This window comes from Suricata suricatta, chromosome 13 (genome assembly GCF_006229205.1).
Source record: "Suricata suricatta isolate VVHF042 chromosome 13, meerkat_22Aug2017_6uvM2_HiC, whole genome shotgun sequence".
NCBI classification, from domain to species: Eukaryota; Metazoa; Chordata; class Mammalia; order Carnivora; family Herpestidae; genus Suricata; species Suricata suricatta.
In genome coordinates, this window is record NC_043712.1 from 61,610,927 (window position 1) to 61,637,555 (window position 26,629).

General features: G+C 38.3%; 1 protein-coding gene across 7 annotated transcripts in view; it reads left to right on the forward strand.

Moving 5' to 3' along the window:
• CDC14B (cell division cycle 14B) overlaps nucleotides 1-26,629 on the forward strand; it is a 102,992-nt gene that overhangs the window by 65,264 nt on the left and 11,099 nt on the right. For 5 of the 7 annotated variants that reach the window (XM_029920321.1, XM_029920324.1, XM_029920319.1 and 2 more), the window contains exons 5-12: nucleotides 507-583; nucleotides 6,160-6,226; nucleotides 8,793-8,855; nucleotides 11,792-11,879; nucleotides 12,182-12,412; nucleotides 18,070-18,208; nucleotides 18,377-18,536; nucleotides 19,246-19,343. In XM_029920321.1, coding sequence (XP_029776181.1) covers nucleotides 507-583; nucleotides 6,160-6,226; nucleotides 8,793-8,855; nucleotides 11,792-11,879; nucleotides 12,182-12,412; nucleotides 18,070-18,208; nucleotides 18,377-18,536; nucleotides 19,246-19,343 — 923 coding nt within the window. Of the gene's footprint in view, nucleotides 1-506; nucleotides 584-6,159; nucleotides 6,227-8,792; nucleotides 8,856-11,791; nucleotides 11,880-12,181; nucleotides 12,413-18,069; nucleotides 18,209-18,376; nucleotides 18,537-19,245; nucleotides 19,344-24,273; nucleotides 24,420-26,629 lie in introns of all 7 variants that reach the window. The other 2 variants (XM_029920322.1, XM_029920326.1) reach the window with 1 other exon arrangement.

Sequence of the window (26,629 nt, forward strand, 5' to 3'; positions counted from 1 at the left end):
ATGAGAATAGGAAACAAATGCAGTTTTATAGGAAAACTGTATTTCTTACAAAGTATTGTTAAGTAGTTAAATCTAAATGGATGGAGTTAATAAACTTGCTCTGACTTTATGTCCTTTTCCCCAGTCTCAGTCCATCTCCCAACCCTGACTCCCACACACTTCTTTATGGTCATTTCAGTGGGTTTTCAGAAAAGAGATGAGGTAAAAGTATGTGCTCAGTCTAACGTCTTGGTTTAGAAAGTCTGTTTTAAAAATGCTATACTTGTTACTACAAAAGATTGTGGTGAATTTGTTGGTGAGTGCTCTTTCTGCAAGCAGCAGAAACTAGCTATGGCAGATTGAAACAAAAAGTTTCACTGATGGGTGCTGGGTGACTCTCAGGATCCTTGGGAAAGCTAGAGATTGAGGCTCAGGTTATTGGAGAGAAATTGTATAAAACTTTGCAGTGACAGCACTAAATCTTCATTTAGAAATAAATTGCCATTTTCTTTTCTTTTCATATGTAGGTTATATATTTGGGGAGAACTCCAGAAGAAGCATATAGGATATTAATGTGTGGAAATACATCCTATATTCCTTTCAGGTAAATATGAGAGTGATATGATAAATTCAATCAAGCACTTGCCGGAAATATTGTGGTATAAATTGTTTCTGAAAAAAAGAAGACCTGGTAAATAGTCATGTTAGAGTGGGTGTAAATAACCCTGTAGATCTGGGTTGCTCAACAGTAACACTATCAACATTTTGTTGTGGAGGCTATCCTGTGTATTGTAGGACGCTCAGCAGCATCCCTGGCCTCTGCCTGCTACTTGCCAGTAGTACCTCCTTCTCCATGAAATTAATTGTGGAAACCAAAATGTCTCTAGACATTGTCCCTAGGTGGTGAATCACTTCTATGTGGAAAATATGCTTTGTAATCAGATGAGAGTCCTGGAGTAGGACTCGGAGCTACCACTGAGTAGTTGGGTCCTGAAGAGTTAAGAGAGAAGTTTTCCTGATAATCAGGAGTAAAAAGGAACCTCTTTGTCCTAGGGATTTGCCAGCAGAGATAGTGGGCAAGGTTGCTAATAGCACCACTACTAGAGAAAACAAGTGGCTGTGTCCTAGAGGCACTTTGTAAATACGGTCTGTATGTGAATGGATGACGCCCTCGTCCTCATCTCAAACTTACCAAGTGATCATGTTGAAGATCTTTTGAAAAAAACTTGTGTTCTTTTTTTCTTTAAGTTCTAAAAGTTTTCTCTGTGTGTTTCTCAAAATCCTTGACTTAGCTACATAATCTAAATATTGTATGGCACTTGACGTGTAATAAAGGTGTGAAATAATTTTGCTGATTACATGCTGTGTTGGTAATTACAAGTATTGCATTATTCTTCCGCTTGTTAAGTTAGGTAGTAATTTTAGTATTGTTGCATATACCTTGAATGCCTGATTTGGAAGGTATGGCTTCACTTTTTAAATGAAAGATTGTATAGTGCTCGCTTCAGCAGCACATATACTAAATATAAGATTGTGAATTTGACTTCATTGTGGACAAGCTTTGGGATGGGTCTCCCATTGGGCAGAATCTTCTTCAATAATTGTAGGACTGTTCATGGACTTACTCCATGAAATAGATGTTTGTTTCAAAACTTTGTATATTAAGTGAGTTAGCAAGTTAGAAAAATTGCTTTGACAGTACCACCACCTTTCTTTCTAGTACAAGGATTATTTTAGGTATTATGTTATTTGAGGTGGGTAGAAAGAGATGAAGATTATTTTCTAACCTGGAGAGTGCTCTGCTTTTCTTCTTAGCCTGTAGTCTAACAGCAACCATATACTTCCTTTAGAAGAAAGGCTTGTATCTGTGGTTTGTGAGTCACAGGAACATTGATATACAGTGATAATTTAGTTGTATAGAGCTCCTTATATTGGTATTATTGGTATTCCTCTATAATAGTGCCATTCTGAAAGTTTATAGCGCAAGGTCCTGAAATAGAATAAGCACACACATTTCACATAATCCAAGTAAGGATCCATGAAACACTGTTGATGTAAAAGAGAGTTTGCATTGTTTTAAATGCAAAGGCCAAAAATAGAATAAATGTTGCCTTGTTGTTGTTGTTGTTATTTTTGCCATACCTGAGTTTAAAATTACTGAAGTTTAGCACTTCATTACTTCTAGTCCCAGGAGCAAATGTTTGTAATTCTCTAATAAAAAACAGGACTTAGCTAGAAACAGCTCAAGGTGGTAAATATGAATCTTTGCAGTCACAGATACCAGATATTTGATATATCTAAAGTATTGTTTCTCCAAGGATGGCCTATGAATTAGTGTCAATCTGTGAAGTTTTTGATCCCAGCTAAGTATAGGAATTGGGAGTGAGATTTTAGAGACATTTGTAATAATGTAATAGAATATTTTTGTCTGTGGAATCAAATATTAGAAGAATTTGGGCTTGTATTTGATGTGTTTTTTTTCCCTTCTATTTTCTAGTAATTCATTTTTCTTTATAAAAAACATTTTTATTAAATAAAAATATTTGATTTTATTTACAGAAATAAAGTTAATGTGTTATTTTGGGTATGTAATAGTACAATACTGTTGTATTTTATACTTATTGCATTCTACAAAAGTATCAGCATGTGGCAGATTTTTAAAAAATCTGGTGCTTCACATTTTACTGTTCTGTTGAACTTACTAATTAGGAGGTAGGCCAATCATAATTAATAAAGCTTGATAATATTAAAAAAATTTTTTTTACATTTATTTCCTTTTGAGAGATAGAGTGAGACAGAGCGTGAGCAGGGAGGGGCAGAGAGAGGAGGAGACACAGAATCTGAAGCAGGCTCCAGGCTCTGAGCAAGCATTCAGCACAGAGTCCGACGCGGGGCTGTGAGATCATGACCTGAGCCTAAGTCGGACACTCAACCGACTGAGCCACCCAGGTGCCTTTATTTTTTTTTAAATTTTTAATGTTTTTTATTTATTTTTGAGAGGCAGAGCGATCAGGGGAGGGTCAGAAAGAGAGGGAAACACAGAATCCTAAGACAGCTTCCAGGCTCTGAGCTGTCAGCACAGAGCCCGATGCGGGGCTCGAACCCACGAACTGTGAGATCGTGACCTGAGTCGAAGTCAGACGCCTAACCGACTGAGTGACCCAGGTGCCCCTGATAATATTTTTTTTAAGTTTGATAATATTTTGGAAGAGATTGCATTATAGTCTTTTATTCTTGCCTCTTGAAGTGCATAGTATAAATACAGCTGTTAACAAGAATAGCATTGATTTATAGTTAGAATTTTTGGTGCTCCACAATAGTAGTTAATAAGATTTAATCCAGCTTAGATATACTTCTTCAATCGCCAAGTTGATTTGATTTTTTAATGGATATATTCAATACTTCTCTCTGCCTCTCTAAATGAAAAAATAGTATAAAATGTAGTTCAATATTTTCTCGATACCTTAGGATTATTGTTATGAAGAGCATATATTTTTATTTTTTGGTATTACCTATAATACTCTTTTGTGTCTGCGTTGATTTTTTTGTGTGTGGTGGAGGGGGTCTCTATATATTTTCAGCCCACTAAACTCATGTGTAACTGTAGCTATCGTCCAGTTCAATGTATAGAACACTGGCAGCACCCCTGAGGATTACGGTCCGCCCTTTTCTAGTGAGTAACCACCCTCTAAATAACCACTGCTGACTTCTACCACCATCAATTAGTTTTCTTGACTTTGATCTTCTTATAAATGGAGTCAGAGAGTAGGCATTTTGCAGAACTGGGACTAGCTTTTAAATACATCGTGGCTGTGAGATGTATCTATGGTGTAGGCATCCTTTCTATTGCTTTTGTGGCATTCCATTCTATGAATACATCACAATTTGTCCTTTGCCCTTTTGATGGATTTCTGGGCTGTTTGCAGTTTGGGGCTATTATGCATACAAGCTGTTGGAAAAGCTGTTATTTTTTAAACTAATACTTGACATTGTTTTGCTGGTTTTCAGCAATACTCCTTCATTGATTCTCATCTGCTTCTCTAAGTTTGTTAAATGATCTTACCCGCCCCTACCTTAACATCCAGATTCATAGTTGCTATTCTGTTTTTTTTTTGAAGAAGCCTGATGGCTTGGGTAGAAGGAAGGAAGTATGGGTGTGTTTAAAGTTGGAGGTGTTAATGAAGTAAACAAGAATGAATAAAGAAAGATTTTTGTTGTCTCTTCAGGTAGTGTGATGGATGAGGCAGAACTTTAGCTGAGCCCAGATCAAAGCTTGTCAAATTATCATTGACTAGAGCAGGGCTTGGCCTAGACTAGGTTCTCAAAAAATATGCATTGAATAAATGCATCAAGTTATCACAAAGACTGAATCAACATGTCTTTAACTTGACTGGGGAAGAATTATCAGTAGGTTAAGAAGATAATAAAAGTGGTCAAAACCACTGGGATGCAATTTGAGACTTTACCGTATTTCTTCTGATAATTTTGATTTTGGTTTAGGCTAAATTACTTTGTTTCCTTACCCATAGGTTCTCTATCTAAAAAGTGTTCTTTATTCCATGGAAAAGTTATTACTACAAATCAACAAATATTTGTTGATTCTCTAGGTCAGTGATTTTTAAACTTGAACATAATATTGCAGTCACCTGGAGGACCTGTTAGAACAAAAATTACCTTGCCCACCCATAGAACCTCTGACTCTGTGGGTCTGGGAATTAGCACTTCTAAGAAGATCAGGAGATGCTGCTGCTGTTTGACCAGTGACCACACTGAAAACTGCTAAGAGTCATTTTGTTTTTCTCCTCCTGAATATTGCCAATAAACTATCGGTAAAGTCATTTTCTAGGTTGCATAGAGACCTGGTCTAGCTTTTTGGATGAGCAGCTTTTTAAATTCAGAAGCTTACTGGACAAAAATGGCATGTTATAAGACTTTGTGTATAATCCTATGAAGGCTAATCTATAACTTAACTCAGTAATTCTAACCAATCCAGACAGTAATGTCTAAACTAAAATAGTCCTTTTACTCCTTGTTCATGTTGCTATAAAAGTCTATATTCTTAAGATCTGTGTAAATTGAAAACTGAAATAATTGTTCAGGTTAAGTAATATTACAATGTGAAAAATCAACCAAGTCAGGCAATTAATGATGTCTTTACTAGCAGCCTGTTTCCTTCCACCATGGGACCACATATGGACCATTCAAGAGTTTGGCATGTCTAGAATGATCACAATTGAATTAATTTTTATCTTGCCTAATTCCAAACATTTTCCTTTGTAATTGCTCCTGGTAGCTAGAAAGGAGAAACAGATAGGAGTGAAGTTCAAAACCTTAACTGACAATAACAGATTTGTGGTAAGATTAAAGATAGATGTTGATGCAGTGTTGGGTGGAGTTGTCTGTAAACTAATTTAAGCACTTCCCCAAGAGCACTAAAGCCTCTACTAAAGGTGGTTGACCCATTAGTTCCTGTGGTTTTCTTGGTATTCTAATCTTGTAAGAATCAGAAAGAAGTTACTCAGTTAACTTGTTAAAAAATGTGAAAGCATAATGTGAAGAGCAGACTGCTTTCTTTTTAGCTTGCAACCAGTATTTCAGTTAGCAGTGATGCGCCTCAGATGAACCTCATTGGCTATGATACTGCCACTGTACAAAGATTGCACCTAGTATTTCAAATATTACTTTGATTTCCCAATATTGTTTTTCTTTGTGGATAGACATACTTGCAGCACATACTTGTACATGCACACACATATGTATATACAGAATCAAAAAGAAGTCTTAACCTTGTAATAGTTTAATATGGTATTTTCAAGTTCAAAGAAAAGATCAATCCCTTGCTCTTTTGTGGGAAGGGATACATATTACTGATTAGAACTCAAGGAACTTTTTGAAGCCTGGCCATCGAGGCCAAAAATGATCTAGGGAGATCATTTGAAATTTAGAAAGTGGTCATTATTGATTCATGCCTATAAAACAGTATCTACTGGAATAGGTAGAAACTGCAGTGAAATGTATAACAGTGGCATTTGACTGTAAAATCAAAAGGCAAGATTTTTCTTTTTGAGTCTGGTTCCGAATATGTGATTTGCTTTTAAATTCTAGTTTGCTTTGAGGCAAGTGTACTACCGAAAATTAAATTTAACTGAGCTATGTATTTCAATACTTTTGGGATTTCAGAGATGCTGCCTATGGAAGTTGCAATTTCTACATTACACTTCTCGACTGTTTTCATGCAGTAAAAAAGGTAAGTGAATCGTAGGATGCACCCAGTATTGAGTTGGAAGACTAATAAGCCTTTCCTGCAAGGATCTTCCAAGATGTGCATGATGGCAGATACCTCATTTCCCACTAACGTTAGAATGATGCCAAACCAGAAAATGATTTTTCTGAATCTGAGTGTTTCCCTGAATGAGTTGGAAGAAAAGCCACTGGAACAACAGAGGTCAATAAGTAATTAGGTTCTAAATCCAGACATTATTTTGAGTGTGTTGTGATTTCAAAGAAAACTGAAAAGTAAATAGATTACTGATTTCCAGGTTTTCTTTGACTTATGTATTTTCTGGGTCTGATATCCACCAATCCTCTTTACCACAGACATGTCTGTTTTGCAGTAATTGTTACCAACACTTCATTTTGAATCTTCAGGCATTCAATTTCTAGTTCAGAAGAATTTGTGTAGTCCATTAGTTTGTTCCTAGGTTTTATATAAGACTAAATAGGTCACCACTGCTTTGTCAAAGCTATTTAAAAAATAACTGCTGTGTTTTATAACCAGCACTGCCTGCTGTCTTTAACTCCCAGGGACACCTTTAATATCATATTCTAAATGAATGGGGTCCCCCAGAGTTATGTGACAGAGCAGACTCTGGTTATAAAACTCCCTCCCTCAGGTATATGTCTTGAATGTTAGGGTAGCACAAGAAACTAGAATTGTAAATCAGTGCCCGGGGATCAAATAAGCTTTCAACACCTCAGGTTTTTATGTGACTTATATTCTCACAGTCAAAAGGAGCACTGGTTTATTTTCTTGTATAATGAAACATGGTGACTTTCTGAGAAATTAGCATACTAAGTAATTAGTATACAAATTTAGAGATTAATTAGTATATCTTTTTTTCCTGTATTAGGCAACAAGGTATGGAACTTAATGTTGTTTTGGGTTTGAGTCCAGTCACTGTGATGGAGCTGATCAAGTTCATTGCCACAGGCTCTGAGGCAGCTCCATCAGGCCTCACTTTAGTGCAGAGGAGATGATCAAGAGATGGAGGGACAGCAGGTATAAAAGACCCCTAAGAACTGCTAATGCAGGCAGCCCTGCCTCTCCTGATCCTAGGGTTCCCTTCTTTCTACTTCTACTTCTGTTAAAAAGAGAGGTGAAAAATTTAGAGGGCCTTGGAAATGGTCTACACTAATGTTCTATTGTTATTTGTTGGCTTAGTTTTTTTTTTTTATCAGATATTATATCCAAAGTTTAATTAATTAGGAACTGTGTCAGAGACTCCTTTTCTTGCTTTATATTAAATTTTATTCAGGAGTCAAAAGCTTCTGATTTTCAGTTTAAACATTTTTTATTTATAGCTGATTTTGAATATTGTTTATATTAAACATTTCTAAAAGTAGTTGTGACTTCATTTTAATGCTACTTCTAATAGGTTCTCCTTATGAATAGAAATTGCCTCTAAACTACATTTTATTGTATCATTGTTTTAGGAGCATGTAGTTCAAATAGCATGACATATATTGAGTATTTTAAATTCAAAGAAATATAACTCATCATAGTCTTGGAATTAGAATTTAAAATTCTATATTTTTTAAAATGTGAGTTTTTGTTTAGTATGGTAGCCTTCTCATTCTCCATTTGTATTTTAGTAGTTTAAATTTTGAAAGCTGAGTTTATAGAGTCACCTCTTTTGAACCAAGAATACCTTGCTGATCTAGAATTTTTTTTGCTTACACACAGAGATAAAAAGTACAGCATAGAGAATATAGTCGGTAGTAGCACAGTAACATTGTATGGTGACAGATGGTGACTACACTTACCATGGTGAGCACCGAGTAATTGTCAACTTTGTTATGTTGGATACCTGAAACTAATAAAACATTGTATGTCAACTATACTTCAATTAAAAAAAATACTTGGTTGCCTACTGTCTGGTTCAGTGAGCAAGGATAACACCTCTCAGAGCCCACCAGCTTTCTTTGTCTCAGAAAGTAGATACTCTGCTTATTTTACTTAGCATCACTTGGCACTGCAACTCAGGGTGAGGTTACAGAATAGAACAGAAATATTATGATTTTTCTTTTTATTGAAAGAAGAATTTTTTCCTCAAAATTTTGAATTTTGTTGTATCAGGAACATTCATCTTTTAATCCCAGTTCAGAAGAATTTGAAGATCCTTATGAAGTGATAGGATTTGTTTGGGATAAGCTAACATATGGTTTATTTTTTATTATTTAGGGACCATTGCTTGGTGGTGTTGATCATTAGAGCAACTAACCAACTTATTAAAATTAGTAGGATTTCTTTGAAGTCTTGGTTATTGAGCTCTACATGGATAGGATGATTGATGATGGAAAAGAAAAATAAATCAAATCTCATTAAAATAAATATTATTATAGCTAACTTTCCAGATAATGGAAGCATTTAAAACACATTGCCCACTTTCTCCGAAAACTATTAAGTGGAACAAAATCTAAATATAGTAATGCTCTTTTGGGGTACCTCCTGATATTTTTAACTAGGAAATTGGGTCAGAAATTGTTTTTTTTATTTGCATCTTTATTCTTAAAAGCTTTCCTTTGGATTTTAGGCAATGCAGTATGACTTCCTTAATTTCAACACATTTAACCTTGATGAATATGAACACTATGAAGTAAGTTTTCAAGGATACTGCTTTTAACTCGTTTATTCATGTTTTACTTACAGAGGTAATATTCTTGTTTTTTGAAGAAGTGAACAATTTAGATATGTATAGAGGAAAAAAAAAATAAAAAATAAAAAAGGCAGGTCTTTATCCTCTTACCCCCGTTTCTACAGTTCCAATTCTTAGAGGTGATTTCTGCATTTGATGCATCTTTGCCAGAGTGCATGAATGTGCTCCTGGGGATTTTTCTTTCATGTTTAATTTTTTTTAGTGTTGATAATTTTCATAGAGTGATTAAATGAGAAGATTAAAAAACCCTTAGCATAGGATCTGATGAGGTGTATAAAAGTCCTTTTACATCTAATTACCTCTGGAAAATGTCTTTGTCATAACCTTTTGTTTGTATGAAGTTAAGACACTTCTGGGTGTAAATTACAGAACATAAATACAAAGGGCTTAAATTAAGAAAAGGACATTTATTGACTTCGGAGCAAGTGTTATAACTTCATGCCTGATCAGATGAACATACTCAGATACTCGTCAGAAAAAGCTAGTTTTGTTCCCAGGCCAGCCCTCCCCACTTGTGATGGCGACCAGCAGCATTGATTGACTCACTTGGCAAACTCATCAGAAAAAACTCACGAGTTCCTCATTAGCCTGGCTTGATCATGTGCCTCACTCTGAACTAGGCTGTGTTGCTGGTGAGGGTAGCTGTTGGGTGGGCCATCACAGTAGTTGGAGGGACAAACTGAGATCAGCCCTGTCAAACCACACAGACAATAAAAGAGAGAGAAAGAAGAAAGTCCAGGAAGGCAAAACAATAGGTGTCCTCTGCATTTTTAAATGTAGCATATTTTAAGGAATAAACAATTTAATTTCACCATTCCACCCTTTAAATAGTAAGATGCCATTATGCTAAAGGTCTTTTTTGCCAAGAGTACTTGTGGAATCTTGTCTTTTTATCCTACTGTAGTTATCTGGAGCAGGCATTCTCACCAACAATGGGGTGATTTCAACAGATAGCACTTTTATGCAACAGTGTCTGGAATCCTCTGATAACTGTCCTTTCACAATCAATTTCTAGCGTATTATTTTATTTTTTTTAAATGTTTGTTTATTTTGAGAGCAAGAGAGAGTGAGTACACATGGAGAGGGGCAGAGAGAGAGAGGAGAGAGAATCCCAAGCAGGCTCCACTCTGTCAGCCCAGAGCCTGACATGGGGCTCAATCTCACAGACACTGAGATCATGACCTGAGCCAAAACTCAAGAGCCAGACACCCAACTGACTGAGCCAGCAAGGCACCCCTACAGTACCTATTATTTTAAACTCTTGCTTGGTATAACGGAACTGTTTGAATTGTTACAGTTAGTAATTACTGTAATGTACCAAAGATCTAAAACATATCATGATTGATTCATTTGGGCCAGCTGTACGTTTACTTCTCTGTAATACTAGTATGTTTCTGAAGTACAATATATATTTAATGCACATCCTAAACTAGTAAATATAACTTAATTATTAATACTATTATTGTTGTGCTTGTCCTTATCAAATTAAACCTTTGAAATAAAATATATTTTCTCTTTTTAGGCAAATAAAACCACTAAGAACACCAGTTGGTGTTCCTTCAGGGGAGCAGAATGATGTCTTTATGTGTTACTGAGGAGCAATATAGGTGCTAATGAGCTTCCCTTTCACTAATGCAGAAATTAGTGCAGTGTTGGGGGTAGTAGCAAGGTTGCCACCATATGCTGTTTACTTTCAGTGAAACTGCATTGAAACACAAGAAACTCTTTAGGTAGCTACAGGCCATGGGTGGTTTGGTTTCTCTACAGATAGTTAGGAATTTTGGATTAGTGTCTTTCATTGACTCCATGATGCCCATTTTTTCCCTATTATATAACTTCTCTGAATTCAGGGTATATCTTACAATATGTGATGTCTACAATTCAGTGAAATCTAATTACATATTTTTCATTATAAAAACTCCAGATTTCCAGTTCCATTTCAAAATTGGAATATCTGGATTCATTCTCATTCCTGCTTAGGCCTTTTAGTATGGAACAAAAGCCCATTAATTCCCCTCACTCATAATTAAGTAAATTCATTTGGGTTACCTGACTGGCCTGTAGATATGCACAAATGTATAATACCCCAGTTGCTTCTTTTTGTTGCTAGTTCTCTCCTCCACTATCAAGTGTGTTATACTTTCTTCTTAAGTCTTTGTGTATCCATTTCTGTCATTGTTAGAGTTGAGCTGTATTTATCTTAAAATAATTGTTATGGTAACTCACTTGAAAGGACTTAACAACAGAAGTAAAGTGTTTTAAATATCAGTTTATGTTCATGGTTTTTTCTTGAGATGCACTGTGATCTTAGTGTACTGTTAATTTCCTGGTGGGTTTAGTGCAAATTTTTCTTACTAAATAGCTAACAAAATGATGGAAGTTATGTGTCTCTGGAAATAAAGTGTAAATATTGAGAAATCAGATGTTTTTTTCCCTTTGCTCAAGGAGTCAAGATTGCTCATGTTGGAATCCAGTTCATCATTATTCAGGGAAATAGGAAAGTTTCTAAGATCCCTCATAATGAAAAAGTTTGCTTTCTTATTAATTAGCAGCACTATATGAGAATTTACCTGGATAAAACAATTAAAATACTTAGGTATATTTTGAATAGCAGCAGTTAGCTCTGTTTCCCAAAAGCTGACTATCCATGCAAAGAAGCTCTGTTTTTAAAAAAGTGATTAGGATCAGAAGTTAACTAACTGCTCCCTGGGAGTACTCCTAGCAGGCAGATTTTTATTTCCTATCTCATGGTCATTTATAAACTGATTTTGTGCTAAAACAAATGGATTTGAGGTCTTTCAGACACTCAGTGTTGAGAAGGAGTGTGGACGGGAGATTAAGTCTAAAAATAAATTGTACTGGTCTTCCCTTTGCAGAAAGCAGAAAATGGAGATTTAAATTGGATAATACCAGACCGATTTATTGCCTTCTGTGGACCTCATTCAAGAACCAGACTTGAAAGTGGTATGCAAAGATAATGGGACCTATTATAGTTTTGTTACTAAAACTATCTATCCTGTATTTTCTTTTGAAGGAGGACAAAGAGTTAAATTAAGCTTGTCTGTCTTAATTATTTAATGTACTTGGTCATTTTAGTACATCATTATGCCTGGTTTTTAACTTTTTAAATTAATGCTTTTATAGTTATAATCAAGTTGGTATTCAGCCCCGAGTTCAGATAACCCTTTCCACCCAATTACAGGTGAAATTGTTACCCATTGTTTTCTTTCTGCATTTGACAGTATCTGGTGAATTTCTCTATGTAGGTTACCATCAACATTCTCCTGAGGCCTATATTCCATATTTTAAGAATCACAACGTTACTACTATTATTCGTCTGAATAAAAGGATGTATGATGCCAGACGCTTTACGAATGCTGGTTTCGATCACTATGACCTTTTCTTTGCGGATGGCAGCACCCCTACTGATGCCATCGTCAAAGAATTTTTGGATATTTGTGAAAATGCAGAGGGCGCCATTGCAGTACATTGTAAAGGTATGTTCCAGGGATTGGTTTTAAAGATTCTGGACACATATGCATATACATTTAGAAATGCACCATGCCCGTTTAGGTTATATGCCAGGACACATGATGCTGCCTTTGCTGTTGTTGTTTGTAAGTTGGTTTTTTCTTAAAACCACCTTATTCAAAAAACTATCGATAGAAATCCCCTATGACTCAGCAATAGCACTGCTAGGGATTTACCTAAAGGATACAGAAATGCTGATGCATAGGAGCACATGCACCCCAATGTTCATAGCAGCACTTTCTACAATAGCCAAATCATGGAAAGAGCCTAAATGTCTATCACCTGATGAATGGATCAAGAAGATGTGGGGTGTGTGTGTGTGTGTGTGTGTGTGTGTGTGTGTGTGTATGTGTATACATACAACGGAGTACTACATGGCAATGAGGAAGAATGAAATCTGGCCATTTGTAGCAAAGTGGGTGGATCTTGAGGGTGTCATGCTAAGTGAAATAAGTCAGGCAGAGAAGGACAGATACCATATGTTTGCAGTCATAGGTCTAACAGGAGAGACCTAACAGAGGTCCACAGGGAGGGGAAGGGGGAAAGAGAGTTGGGGAAAGAGGGACACGAATCATGAGAGACTATTGAATACTGAAAACAAACTGAGGGCCGAAGGAGGAGGTGGGTAGTGGTGGTCATGGGTGGGGGCACTTGTGGGGAGAAGCACTGGGTGTTATATGGAAACCAATTTGACAATAAACTATTGTAAAAAAATAATTTAAAAAAACACTTTATTGAGGTAGGGTAGAAATTAAAAAGTCGTGCATATATAGATTGCCTTTAAAATCCTAATTTTGGGGTACCTTAGTTGGTTAAGTGTCCAGCTCTTGTTTTCGGCTTAGGTCTTCCTCTGGTCACGGGATTGAGCCCCATGTCGGGTTCTGCACTGAGTGCTGAACTCTCTTAGGGTTCCCCTTCTCCCTCTGCCCCTCCCCTGCTCATTCTCTCTCTCTCTCTCTCTCTCTCTCTCTCTCTCTCTCTCTCTCTCTCTCTCAGTCTCTCAAAAAAGACACTCTAATTTCATATGAAATGTGTAATAAATTAAATTGTGTTCATTGGTAACCCTACAAAGGCTTATCTATCAAGTTGAAATGCATTCATTTATTCCCAAATATTTACTCCTTGCTCTCTGTTTGAAATGTTCTAGAATATGTCAATGAGCAGAGCAGACTACAAGAGCTGTGGAGTTTATATTCTAACAAGTTGCTGTGCTTTTAGCAATTAAAGCAGTGCCTTGGCACTTAATAAGTATTTATTGAATGAATGTGTAATAATACACTGTATAATGTTGTAGGATTTCAGTAATGAAAAGAACAACAGGGAGGAGAAGATTAGTAAGGAAATAGTGGATTTGAACAATACAGTAAACCAATTAGAAATAACAGACACATTCAGAACACTGCCCCCCAAATAGGGAACACACTTTTGTCTTAAGTATACCCAGGACATGATAGTAATGGTTGCACAGCAATGAGTTGGTTAATGGCACTGAAATGGACACTTTAAAAATGGTGATAATGATCTCCAGACACCAGCCCTAAAGAAATGTAGGTCTTTGAATAATCTGACAAGGAATTTAAAACAGCTGACTTTAAAAATTAGGGGATCCTGGCTGGCTCAGACAGTAGAGTACGCGACTCTTGATCTCAGGGTTGTGAGTTCAAGCCCCACCTTGGGTGAGAAGCCTACTTTAAGTAAATCATTAAAAAAATGCTCAATGAGCTAAAAGGAAACATAAGGAAATGAATGAAACCAGGAAAATGATGCATGAACAAAAATGTTAAAATGGTAAATTTTGTGTCATGTATATTTTACCACAATTAAAAAAGATAAATAATTAAAATCCAACATTGTAATTTCATATCTTTAAATTACAATAAGCAGTTGAGGTTATTCTCAGCCGAGGTCCTCATTCAGGGTGGTTTTGCCCCCCAGAGGACATTTGGCAATGTCTGGAGACTTTTTTTGTTTGTCTGTTTTCACAACTTAGTGGGAAGGTGCTATTGGCATCTGGTGGGTGGAGGCCAGTGATGCTCTTCAACAGCTTACAGTGCACAAGGGGGGGTCCCCGTATTTAGTAGTGCTGAGGTTGAGAATCCTGGAAGTTAACTGTGGACCAGTTAAAAACCTGAATAGGATTTGATAGGATTGGATCTTTGTTTCAGGGGAAAAAAACTGTTGACAACTGTAAAGCATGGATTATCATGTGCAAAGTGAGATTCACTAGGGAGTATATTAATTTGCTTGGGGTACCCCGTGGAATCCCACAGAATGTGTAGCTTAAGCAGAAGTTATTTTTTCACTCCTTCAGAAGCTAGAAATCTAAGATCAGAGTGTTGGCAAAGATTGGGTTCTGGTGAGGCCTCCTCCTGGCTTATAGACAGCTGCCTTCTTTTTGTCCTATGCGCGCACTCATTCCTGGTGTCTCTTCCTCTTCTTGAAACGAAAAATTTTTTAAATGTATATTTATTTTTGAGGGGGGAAGACAGAGTCCAAGCAGGGGAGGGGCAGAGAGAGGGAGACACAATCTAAAGCAGGCTCCAAACCCATGAATGATGAAATCATGACCTGAGCCAAAGTTGCATGCTTACCTGACTGAGCCACCCAGGCTCTCCATGTCTCTTCCTCTTCTAAGGACCAGTCCTGCTGGATTAGGGGCCTTCCCCACATGACTTTACTTAACCTTAATTGACTCCATAAGTCCTTTTTCCAGAGATAATCACATTGAGAAATACAACTTTAATACGGATTTTGAGGGAAATGGAGTGGGGGACCTAATTCAGTACATAACATTGTGTTTGCTGGGTGCCCAACATTCCTGTCTTCACCCGTAAAATGCATTCAGCTATTCCAGCAGACTCTAAAGACAACCCATTCCATCATCAGTTCCAGGTCCAAAGTCTAAGTCAGATAATGGGTGACACTCCAGGTACAATTCATCCTGAGGCAGAATGCCTCCAGGTCTTTGAGCCTGTGGAACCTGGAAAGTTAAGTCCATCTAAAATACAGTGGTGGAACATGCATAGGGTAGACGTTCCCATTCCAAATAAGAGAAATCAGAAAGAAGAAAGAACTGACACGTCCCAAACAAGTCCCAAACCCGGCAAGGCAAATGTTGTTAGATGTTAAGGCTCAGAAATAACGCTCTGGTTCCATTGTCGTGCGGGCCCACTGGGGTAGTGGCCCTGTCCCTGAGCTCAGGCAGGAACAGTCTGGACACTGACCACAGAGGTGACCCCACCTCCCTAAACTCAGGAGTAGACAGCCTTGCCCCTGGGCTTATGGTGGTAGTGACAGCCCTGTTGGTCCCTTGGTGGGGGTATGTTTCTCTTTTCTTGAAGGAGGAGACATGTTTTTAGTGAGATGTTTCTATTAGTCCTCTTAGAACCCCAGGAATTTTAAAGCCTTTATTTCATCCTGTATGTATCCCCTTTGTTTAATCCTGGCTGGTATAATCAATCCCATCACGATTTTTGGCTTCTACTGAAATGGCTGATTAAATCCATAGATTGAATTTATTTATTCCTTATGGAATAGATCATTGACCACATTGGTGTTCCCTCCAGACACACCTTTGCACTCTTTGCAATATGGATAGGCCTAGAATTTTCTAAATATTTAGTTTCTGTTCTGCTTATCAATTCCTTCTTCAGGTCATTTGTCTTCTTTCACATTTTACTGTAATCAGTAAGGAGAAACCAAGCTGTATTTCTAACACTTGGCTTATAAATCTCTTTTGCTAATATCTAAGGTTGTTACAACTTCTACCTTCCATAAAGCACTAAAACAATTTAGCAAACTTTTCTTTCTCTTTTTCTTTTGCCACTTTATAACAGGAATGCCCCTTTTTTTAAAAATTTTTTTTAATGTTTTATTTATTTTTGATACAGAGACAGAGCATGAGAGGGGGAGGAGCAAAGAGAGAGAAGGAGACACAGAACTAGAAGCAGGCTCCAGGTTCTGAGCTAGCGGTCAGCACAGAGCCTGACGCGGGGCTCGAACCCACAACCGTGAGATCTGACCTGAGCCGAAGTCGGAGGTTTAACCGACTGAGCCACCCAGGCACCCCGGGATGCCTTTTTTAAAAAAATTTTTTAAATCTTTATTTATTTTTGAGACTGAGAGAGACAGAGCATGAGCGGGGGAGGGGCAGAGAGAGAGGGAGACACAGAATCGGAAGCAGGCTCCAGGTTCTGAGCTGTCAGCAGAGAGCCCCATGCGGGGCTCAAACCCACGAATTGTGAGATTATGACCCCAGCCAAAGCAGGACACTTAACCGACTGAGCCACCCAGGCGACCCCCAAGGACTACCTTTCTTCTGGTTTCCAATAACATGTTCCTCATTCCCATCAGAGCCAGAGTCCCTGTTAACACCTGTATTCCTACCAACAGTCCTTCCAAGGCAATGTAGGTTTTTACTAACATTGTGCTTTAAAACTTCCAGGGCTTTTACAATTACAACTCCAAAGCCGCTTCCATATTTTTACATATTGTTGCAGTAACTCATCACTTCACAGTAACAGAATCTGTATAAGTCAGTGTTTTCTAGAAAAACAGAACCAGTGGGATGTGTGTGTGTGTGTATATATATATATATATATATATATATATATATATATATAAACAGATTTATTGTAGAGAATTGGGTTGGGTGAATATGAAGGCTGGCAAGTACAAAATCTGCCATATGAGTTGATAGACTGGACACTTCGGAGAGATGCTGGTGCAGCTGAAGTCTGAAAGCATACTGCTGGGGAATTCTCTCTAGGTTGGGGAGGATGGCCTTTGTTCTCTTCACAACATCAACTGATTGGATGAGGCCCACTCACATTATGGAGAATGATCTACTTATTCATAGTCCAGTAATCTAAATGGCAGTCTCCTCCAAATACACCTGTCAGACTGACCTACAAAATTAGCCATCATAAGAGCTAATGATAGTAGTCTAGATGAGAGTAAAGAAAGGATAGCAGGAATAGAGTTAAAAAAGAAATCTATGTGAGGGTGCCTGGCTTAGTTGGTTAAGCATCCAACTTTGGCTCAGGTCATAATCTTAATGGTCTGTGAGTTCAAGCCCTGCATGGGGCTCCGTGCTGACAGCTCAGAACCTGGAGCCTGCTTCAGTTTCTGTGTCTCCCTCTTGTCTATTCCTGTCTCCCATTTGTGCACGCTCGCTCTCTCTCAAAAATGAATTAACACTTTTTTTAAACTTAAGAAAAAATCCATGTGAAAATAGTAATAGAGTAGAAAAAACTGTTAGGGGAGAAAGTGTAGGATTCTAAGTCTGTGTGTATGTTTGGAAAGATGACGGTACCATGAACAGGAAACTCAGTAGAAAACAGTACTAACAATCTTGCTTAGAAAGTGATTTTCATTTTGACTGTGTAGAATCATGGGGGATTTTAGGAATCTTTCTGTCAAGGCTGTCTCACATACCAGTTAAATCAGAATTCTCCAGTATTTTTTTTTTTTTTTACCACTCTTCAGGTGATTGCAATGTGTGTCCAAACTTGAGAACCGCTGTTGAGTAGGAAGGCAGAAACCTTTTTTAAAAAGTTCTGCCTCCCCAACAAAATTCTGGAGTACATGAGATCAGGTCCGTTTGGTTTGTTTCTATTTCTAGCTGGCCTTGGACGAACGGGCACTCTAATAGCCTGCTACATCATGAAGCATTACAGGATGACAGCGGCCGAGACTATTGCTTGGGTCAGAATCTGCAGACCTGGCTCAGTGATTGGGCCTCAGCAACAGTTTTTGGTGATGTAAGTAGACAGAGACCTTTTGCAGTTCCTTAGGGAACACATGGGCCTGGAAAATTATGGGAAGTAGAGTTTTTCTTTAGTCTGTAACAACAGATAGTCCAGGAGGAGAAAGTTGTTTGCATGTGTCCTTCTGGAAAGCTGTATTCTGATGTTATTTAAATGCTCTAGGAAACAGGCAAGCCTCTGGTTGGAAGGTGACTATTTTCGTCAAAAGTTAAGGGGTCAGGAGAATGGAAAACACAGAGCCGCTGTCTCAAAACTCCTCTTGGCTGTTGATGACATTTCAATCAATGGGGTCAAGAATCAAGACAAGCAAGAACCTGAACTGGTAATCCAACCATCCTCATCATGCTGTTGTCATTGTTTTCAGTGCTGTTGAGGACCTTATAGGGCATGGAGGAAATTGTAGATAAAAATAATAAAGCACATTTTTGAGGGATTATTGTCACACATTTTTTTTATACTTACAGCTCCCTCTAGGAAACGTTTATTGAATATAGTTAAAGTTATATGTCCATAAAAACAGAAGTTTTTTTGTTTTTATCTTTTTTTTTATACTCACTAGGCACTGGTGGAAAAAGAGGTATGTGAAGGAAAGATGACCCTAGTGAGGCTTCCCTGTGCACCCACACCCCCACCCAGCGTTTTTTCCATTTCATGACTGTTGATTTAGGGAACTAGTTGTTCTCAAATGGAAGTTTATAAAGAACCCAGAGTTTAGGGGTAGTGGTACTATATTAAGTGGTGATGAGTGAATTGTGAAATGTTTTAAAGAATGTTTTCATTATTGGAAACCCATTATGCCTCTTCACTGTCAGTATGTTTTATAACAAGAGTGTTGTCCAGTTCTGTGTCTGTGAAAGTCCACTTTTTGGTTGCCTTGAAATGTGACCTGAGCTTTGTTTTGAAAGCTGCACAACATTGTAGAGGTCAGCAGTTTATTTGTGTGTGTCTAGATGGATAAACGTAGTTGCTGTGCTTTATTGCCTTCGTAAGTGCCGCCGAAGTCATAGCTCAGTGTCTCTTTACTTACACAGTACAGTGATGATGATGAAATCCATGGAGTGACACAAGGTGATAGACTTCGTACCCTGAAAAGCAGAAGACAGTCAAAAACAAACGCTATTCCCCTCACGTAAGTCTGGTTTCCTTTGTGTAGTTGATGTTACTTAATATGTATATGAGCACTTTTTTGTGTACATTTTTCTCCATAGTTGCATGCCTGTTGTGCCACTTTGAAATGGCTATTTACATTATTTAAAATCTAAGGGTGTTGCCCAAGAAGCTCTTGGCCACACTTTATCTCCACCTTGTATTGTAACCTCACTAGCCTGTATAGATAGGAAAGCTTTTTCCCTGTGGATAATCACCATGTGACATCCTCAGGAAAATGGCAGCAGATGTAAAACCACAGAATAACAGATTTGTTCATAGTTGTTAAAATTGTGAGTTTCCTTAAACTCACTACCATATTATGGGCAGTTTGTTTGGATATAGTAGAATTTAATCAGTGGTGATACTGTGGCTTAATATCATATTATTTTAGGGCAACAATGAACTAGATTAAATGATACTTTTGTATTTTTAGTTTGAGGAATTATTTTCAAGTTACAGAAGAAGGTTTAGTATGGAGGTAGGAAGTTTTATAGTTTGTGTGTGTCTGTGCAGCTGTACTTGGTTGTTTAAGTTGTTAGTTGGGATTCAATCTTATGGAACATCCAAGATTGTTAGAGAAATATGTAGAGTTAAAAAACTTGGCCATTACACTTTTTTTCTAGGATATTCTTTAGTAGATGCTGTCATCTAGACTGTTGGATTTCTTCCTTTTCATTGTGGGGTACCATATTTCCATTATGTTTTTTTGTTGTTTTCATTTTTTGGTGATGGGGAAGTCATTTTGTTTATTAGTAAGTATCTTATAAGATGGTAAGGGCCTAATGGCATCATAAATGTTCATAGCAGAGCAGAATAGGCCTTTTTCTTAATTAACAGTGGTTCCTCACTGGCATCTCTTGTTATCTAAACTAGAACTTCACAGAAGGCATGTGTCCTCATGGGCCATTCAATGCCTTGGGAGGTTCTTAAAAGACTCAAAGAATGGGGTTTTTCAAAAAAGGGCCACATGAAGAAGAGGTGGCAGTATTGATGGTAGGTATTTTAAGCTTTCTTTGCAGTTTAGTGGCACATCGCATAACTTAAGAAGCTTAAAGTATAGTGCACTTTATATAATTTATTTAATTCCAAATGCCATTTTGTTTTTAATTTCAATGTTTTCATCTAAGGCCTTAATGGTTCTTTTTAATTAGAAATATTATATTCCTTCCAGATAATCATCCTGAAGTGGTAAGAGACATGGTGGAAGAAATAGGTATAACCCTGGAACAGTGCTCAGACTTCACTGTGCATTTGAGTCTCCTGGGAGCTTGTAAAAATGCAGATTATGGTTATTGGGCCTGGTCTGTGATCCTGCATTTCTAGCAAGCTTCTAGGTCTTGCAGGCACCGTTGGTCCAGGGACCACACTTTGAGTCGAAAACTCTAGAAAATGGGTGATTTGTGGGTTGCTTTTAATCATGCCCAGGAGTTTGTTTTGTTTTGTTTTGTTTTTTTTACAAATCTGCAGCATCAGTTTATTTCTTAGTAGCTTCTGATCAGAAGTCAAGTTGGGAGTCGGGATGAGAATCCTGCCTTGTCAAAAGTTCTGGCTAGCTGATATGTTTGTGGTAATAGAAAACTGTGAATAAAGACTAAAATTCTAAATACTGTTGGATAGCAGCAGGTGACACTAGGTGTGATTACATTTGCCTTGGTGTGTGAGATTTCCCAGGGAGAAAGCTGAGTGAGGTCAGTGGTGTTTGAAGGAAAGACCAGCCTCTGCTTTACCATGGTAGTTATAGAGTTCCCTCTCACCTTACCCCCAAAAGAAATAAAGGACACTGGCTGGCCCTTTTCCCTGAAGCACTTAGCCTAAGTTATAAACCAAGGAAAATGGTTAAAGTTAAAAAATAAATAAATAAAGCTCCTGTTCAAGATCCTTTAATTGAAATTGTAATCCTTAAAACAGTAGAATAGCCCCCAAACTGCCCCCCTCCTATACATAGAATTAACAGGTTTTTAGGCTACACTTTATTTTACTTTTTTATTTTTTTTTTATTTTTTTATATTTTTTAATTTAATTTTATTTTTTTAAATGTTTATTTATTTTGAGAGAGAGTACAAGCAGGGGAGGGACAGAGAAAGAAGGAGACAGAATCCGAAGCAGGTTCCATGTTCTGAGCAGTCTACACAGATCCCTATTTGTGGCCTGAACTCCGGAACCTTGAGTCTGGGACCTGAGCGGAAGTTGAATGCTTACAATTAACTGACGGAGCCACCCAGCTGCCTCTAGGCAACACTTTTAAAGGAAAAGACAAAATGTTAAAATCCTTTTAATCTTTTAAGTGTAAAAACCCTGGGGGATTTTAGATTTCCCTTCCTTCTTTACAACATTTTACTTACCCTTCCTCTGCTTTTGAAACCCTCTTTGCTGTTAGAATCCTCTTTTTTGATCTTATTTGTAGTTCTTTTGGTCCTAGAAGAAGAGATCACTTAGGGACTTCTTCGTTTCCCTCCCAAGTGTTTGTTGTTATTTTAGAAATAAAATCCCCTGAGAGAGAGAGTTTTTGAACTGCAGCTTGGATTGGGAAATCTAAATTCAATCCTTGCCTCCTGATTTTGACTCCTCTATCACTGTGGGTAACCTATTTTGCTTCGCTATTGGTACTTAGGCGAATGCAAATTCTTATAAGAAGGAAAGGTAGTGAAAAATACATAAGTACTGGAGGATTTAAAAACTTTTTTTAATGTTTATTTTTGAGAGAGAGAGAGAAAGAGAGTGAACGAGGGAGGGATAGAGAGGGAGGTGCAGAATCCAAAGCAGGCTCCAGCCTCTGAGCTGTCAGCACAGCCTGACACATGGGGCTGGAACTCACAAACCTCGAGATCATGATCTCGAGAGAGATCATGACCTGGAGATCGTGACCTGAGCCGAAGTCAGATGCTTCACTAACTGAGCCACCCAGGAGCCCTAGTGCTGCTGATTCTTAAGAATAAGTTTATAGTACACAAAATAGCATTCCAGTTATTGTTTGCTATTTTACAAACAGTATTTTGGGGAGAGTTAAAGTTGTTAGAGATTGTAAAGTAGTCCTTTTCTCAGAGAGTCTGTCTGATCCCACCTACCACGAAGACAGTAAATCATGGAGCACCATGTCCTTGAAGTGATCTGCAGGATGTGATGGCACGTAGATTATTGTCTGTGCTAAAATAGATTTGGTAGATTTTATAATTTCATTCAGGCTGCCTGTCTTTTCTGCATGCCTGTCTTTTCTGCATACTGATGCTTTCTGCTAGGTTTATTAGGGTTAAATGAAATGGTGCATGAAGAATGAAGTGTACGCTACCTGGGAATAAGATGAAAATATGGATCTAATTTGCCTCAAATCTCCTTAATAGCACAATGTGGATGATTGTGTGTTTCATCATTGGGAAATCATTCTTATGCCATGAGCTTTACTAGAGGAATAGTGAAGAATCTATATTGTGGACACTTGGATATTTTGGCCATTCTGCCTTTATGATAACTGTTAAATCACTAACTGCAAATGAAAGTTGGGGTGGATGGAGAGTTCTCAAGTATTCCTGGGCCATTTATTCTATGCTGTCTTAAATACTAAGCCCCTTTAATCCTAACATGTAATAGGAGGTTTGTGTTTTTGTGGGGGGAGTAACAGAACTGGTACGAGGTGTAACTTGCAGGGTGAGATTAAATTTGATTTCCGGTGCAGCCTTAGTGTCATCCCTTGTTGTTAGGTACCATATAGAGTACCTGGCACATAGTGTTCAATGATTCAGAGGACAAGGACACCAGTAAAAATGGCCTAGTAAGCCAGACCACTCATGACTTGATTTGCGCAATACTTCTCATAAAGCAAATACTCAGTAGAGCCTTTCATATTTGGTCACAGATGTGTCCAGGTGACCATTTGGAAGTATAGTAGCTGGAATACCACTCTTCCAACTGTGAGGTTTCCTCCTTCACTGCCAAAAACTAGACTGCTAGATCAAAAAATCCTGAACCGTGAAAGCCCAGTTTGGCCACAGGAGGAAAATGAATGAAGAAAACAATTAAGGAGGGGGCACCCGGGGTGGCTCAGTTAGTTGAACATCTGACTTTGGCTCAGGTCATAATCTCACGGTTGTGGGTTTAAACCCTGCATCAGGCTCTTGTGCTGACAGCTCAGTGGCTGGAGCCTGCTTCAGATTCTGTCTCCCTCTCTGCCCCTCCCCAGCTCGCTCGCGCGCGCTCGCTCGCTCTCTCTCTCTCTCTCTCTCTCTCTCTCTCTCTCTCTTTCTCTCTCTCCCCCCCTCCCCCTTTCTCTCTCAAAAATAAATAAACATTAACAAAGTAAAAACAACAACAACAACAAAGAAAATAGGTGTGATGTTAATACATGGGGGAAATTGTCCTCATTTTGTGTTGCCGAGGGTCGGACGTGCTTCCCTCGTCCTTATATTCAGAATACACAGTTTGCCTTAGCTCCCAGATGATCAGCGTCTGACTTCATGGAAATTAGATCGGATCTGCTATGCCATGTTCGTTTATACTTGTGCCTCTTCTGAATCATTGTTAATTATCAGGCCACAGCTTCTTCTTGTTGATTGGCTAGGTTTCCCTCCTTTTTCTCTGGTTTGGTTTAGTTTTCTGTGTGTGCATGTCATGCGCTTTTTGAAGAATTTCAGTCATGTAAACACAACTCTGATTTCCATATCACACATTTGGATTAACATGGGGCAGTTATCCAGCTAGAGATGGGGTCTAACCTTTTGTTACCAAATACCCAGTCAGCTAAAAACTGAAGGTAGCATTTTCTTCCTCAACACAAAATAGCAAGACTCCATCCTTGTTTCCCACCCCTTTGTATCTCTCACAGGGTATCTAAAATTGACATGTGGCTTTACTTATTGTTTTATTTATTTTGGCTTCCCAATTTGAACATCTGTTCTTTCCCCTTCACCCCTTTCCAGATGTTCCCTAGCTGTGCTGACCTCTGCACTGTGTAGTGTTGTCATCTGGTGGATTGTTTGTGACTACATTCTTCCCATCCTGCTATTCTGTCTCGATGGTTTCAGAACACAGTAGCCGTCGGGACCCTTTGACAAATAGCTGCTGTGTAAGTGTCCCATTCCATTTCTCTACGTGATCCCCTCTGGTGGCCAGTGTGTTTCTCGTGATGCATGTTTTTCTCACTGTCAGCTCCAAGCTTTATTGGTTTGCCTCTTTTCAAAGGTTCTTTTTCTGAAACTTCTCAGTGAATGGGATGGTGGTGGGAGGAGGTCTTCCCTGAGCCTTTCACGTAGGGATATTAAAAGTAACAGACTGTTTTTAAGTTGTGCTTAATCTTCACAGATTTTTTGAAGTAGCAATTTATGAAGTCACTGGAATAGTTTTTTTTCCCTATCAAAAATATTTAGTGAGTTTGGGATAATTGGGGTGGATTTCATTCAGTCAATTTTCTCTAGTTTTCTAGAGTACATGTCTTTAGCATATCCTTTTCATTGTAGCAAAAAGAATTTGCCCACTAATTTTCGGCTGTTGGCAGAGATTTGCTTTTGTAGCTCTGAGGCCTAGTGAGCATTGCATTGTGCTTCTTCTCTGACTGCCATCACACACCATCCTCTCAGCCAGCAACCGCTTCCCTGTGAAGTCTTCTGTCTTAAGGAAGCAGAGTCTTCTCCTCTGCTTCATTTCATGTCCTCCTCTTTAGGGAGTAGTTAGTACAGTTTTCAGGAATGATGTTAAATGGAAATAGGACAGCAGAGAAGACCGGATTCCCTTGTTCAGCATTGTGTTTCTACACGGCAGTCTCCATGCTTACTTCCTCCCACTTTCGTCCTTTCCCAGAAGTAATCAAAATGCCCTTATTAGGTTAGCAGAGCAGAATTTGTATTCTCTTGCTGTCTTTTAGCCTTAAGTGAATACCTTAACAGTGAAGAGACTGGCAGGAAGCCTCCCTGGGGAACACCTTGCAGTTGAGATCAAGCAGGGGAAGGAGGGTATGCCTGTTAAACTGTAGTTTACCACCACCCTCTATGTCTAGGCTTCTTTTTTCTCCAAAACTCTTCCTTTAGGTCATATTTCAAGAATTTGTTCTCTTGTTCCAACTTGGACTTGGGAGTTGTAACAGAATATGAAAGTTTCTTCTAGGATCTCCTCCAAAGTGGAATTCCATTTCAACCAACTCTCATGGTTTGTGGCTTCATGGAGTGTCTTCAGATGGCTTAGGAAAGACTTAAAAATCCAGCAGACCCTGTTCTTTTCAAAAGTAAGGAAAGGCTGCCTAACATGTTCCTATGTATGACATTTTTTTTACTATCTTATTAATACAAGCTTATTATTACATAGCTAATCTATATTTCTGACATGGATGATCTTTTTGGGTTTTTTTCTCTTAGTAAGCTTAGAGTTTTGCATATTCTGACTTGAACGTCATGCACTGCATAGATTTATTTCTCTCAAACTATTTCTAGTGGAAAATGTACTTCAAAGGGGTGGAGTTCTAAATGGGTAGAGTCATTGCTGTTAATATATAGGAACTCCATGACTGTATTGCTTTTCCCAGGGTAAGTAAATGGTTTCTATCAGACAAGCACTTTTCTTCTTAATATTCTGTGTAAGATAGTCTTCTTTATTGTTATTATTGGTATCTGCCAATGCATTTGTAGACCCAAAGCTGAATATTCAGTTTATCCTGCCTGATTAACTTGGAATTTATAGACACAAAAGCTTTCAGCAGTAACAGTGATGTGAACAGGTATAATACTTATAGTTTTCTTTTGAGGTGGCTACTCATGGGCACCGTTGTTGGCATTCCGCTCTGTTGGCTGATGATGTAGCGTGGCCTTATAGGTTGTCATCCAGCAGGCCTGGAAGACCAGACTGTACCAGTGCCTCAGATGGCTGCACCAGATTCTGGGACAGTGGGAAAGGCGTCTGTGAAGGTTGCAGGCCCCGGGACCATCATTTGGAAAGCTCGTTTTGTGTCAGTGGATAACCAAGTAAAAAGAGTGCATAGTTGTACTGATAGATTCTTTTCTTGGAGTTGAACATTTATGTTCAAAGCATTTTGTGGTTTGAAAGGTAAGAGGCCTGGCTTGTCAATTATTTGCATTGGGAATACTGGGACTCAGAAGGGGTCGCAAAGAATGGGAATTGCAGTATGGGCAAGACTGAGTAGGACTTTGTAGAACATTGCTCTGCAAAGTCATGTGATTGGCCTGGTTTGCAAGGTGAGAGGTGGGAGCAGATTTCCACTTACCACTGTGGAGGAGTGAAAATGTTACACGTGTTTGCCAGTTTAGTCTGTCTTACGTTGTTGCGTGT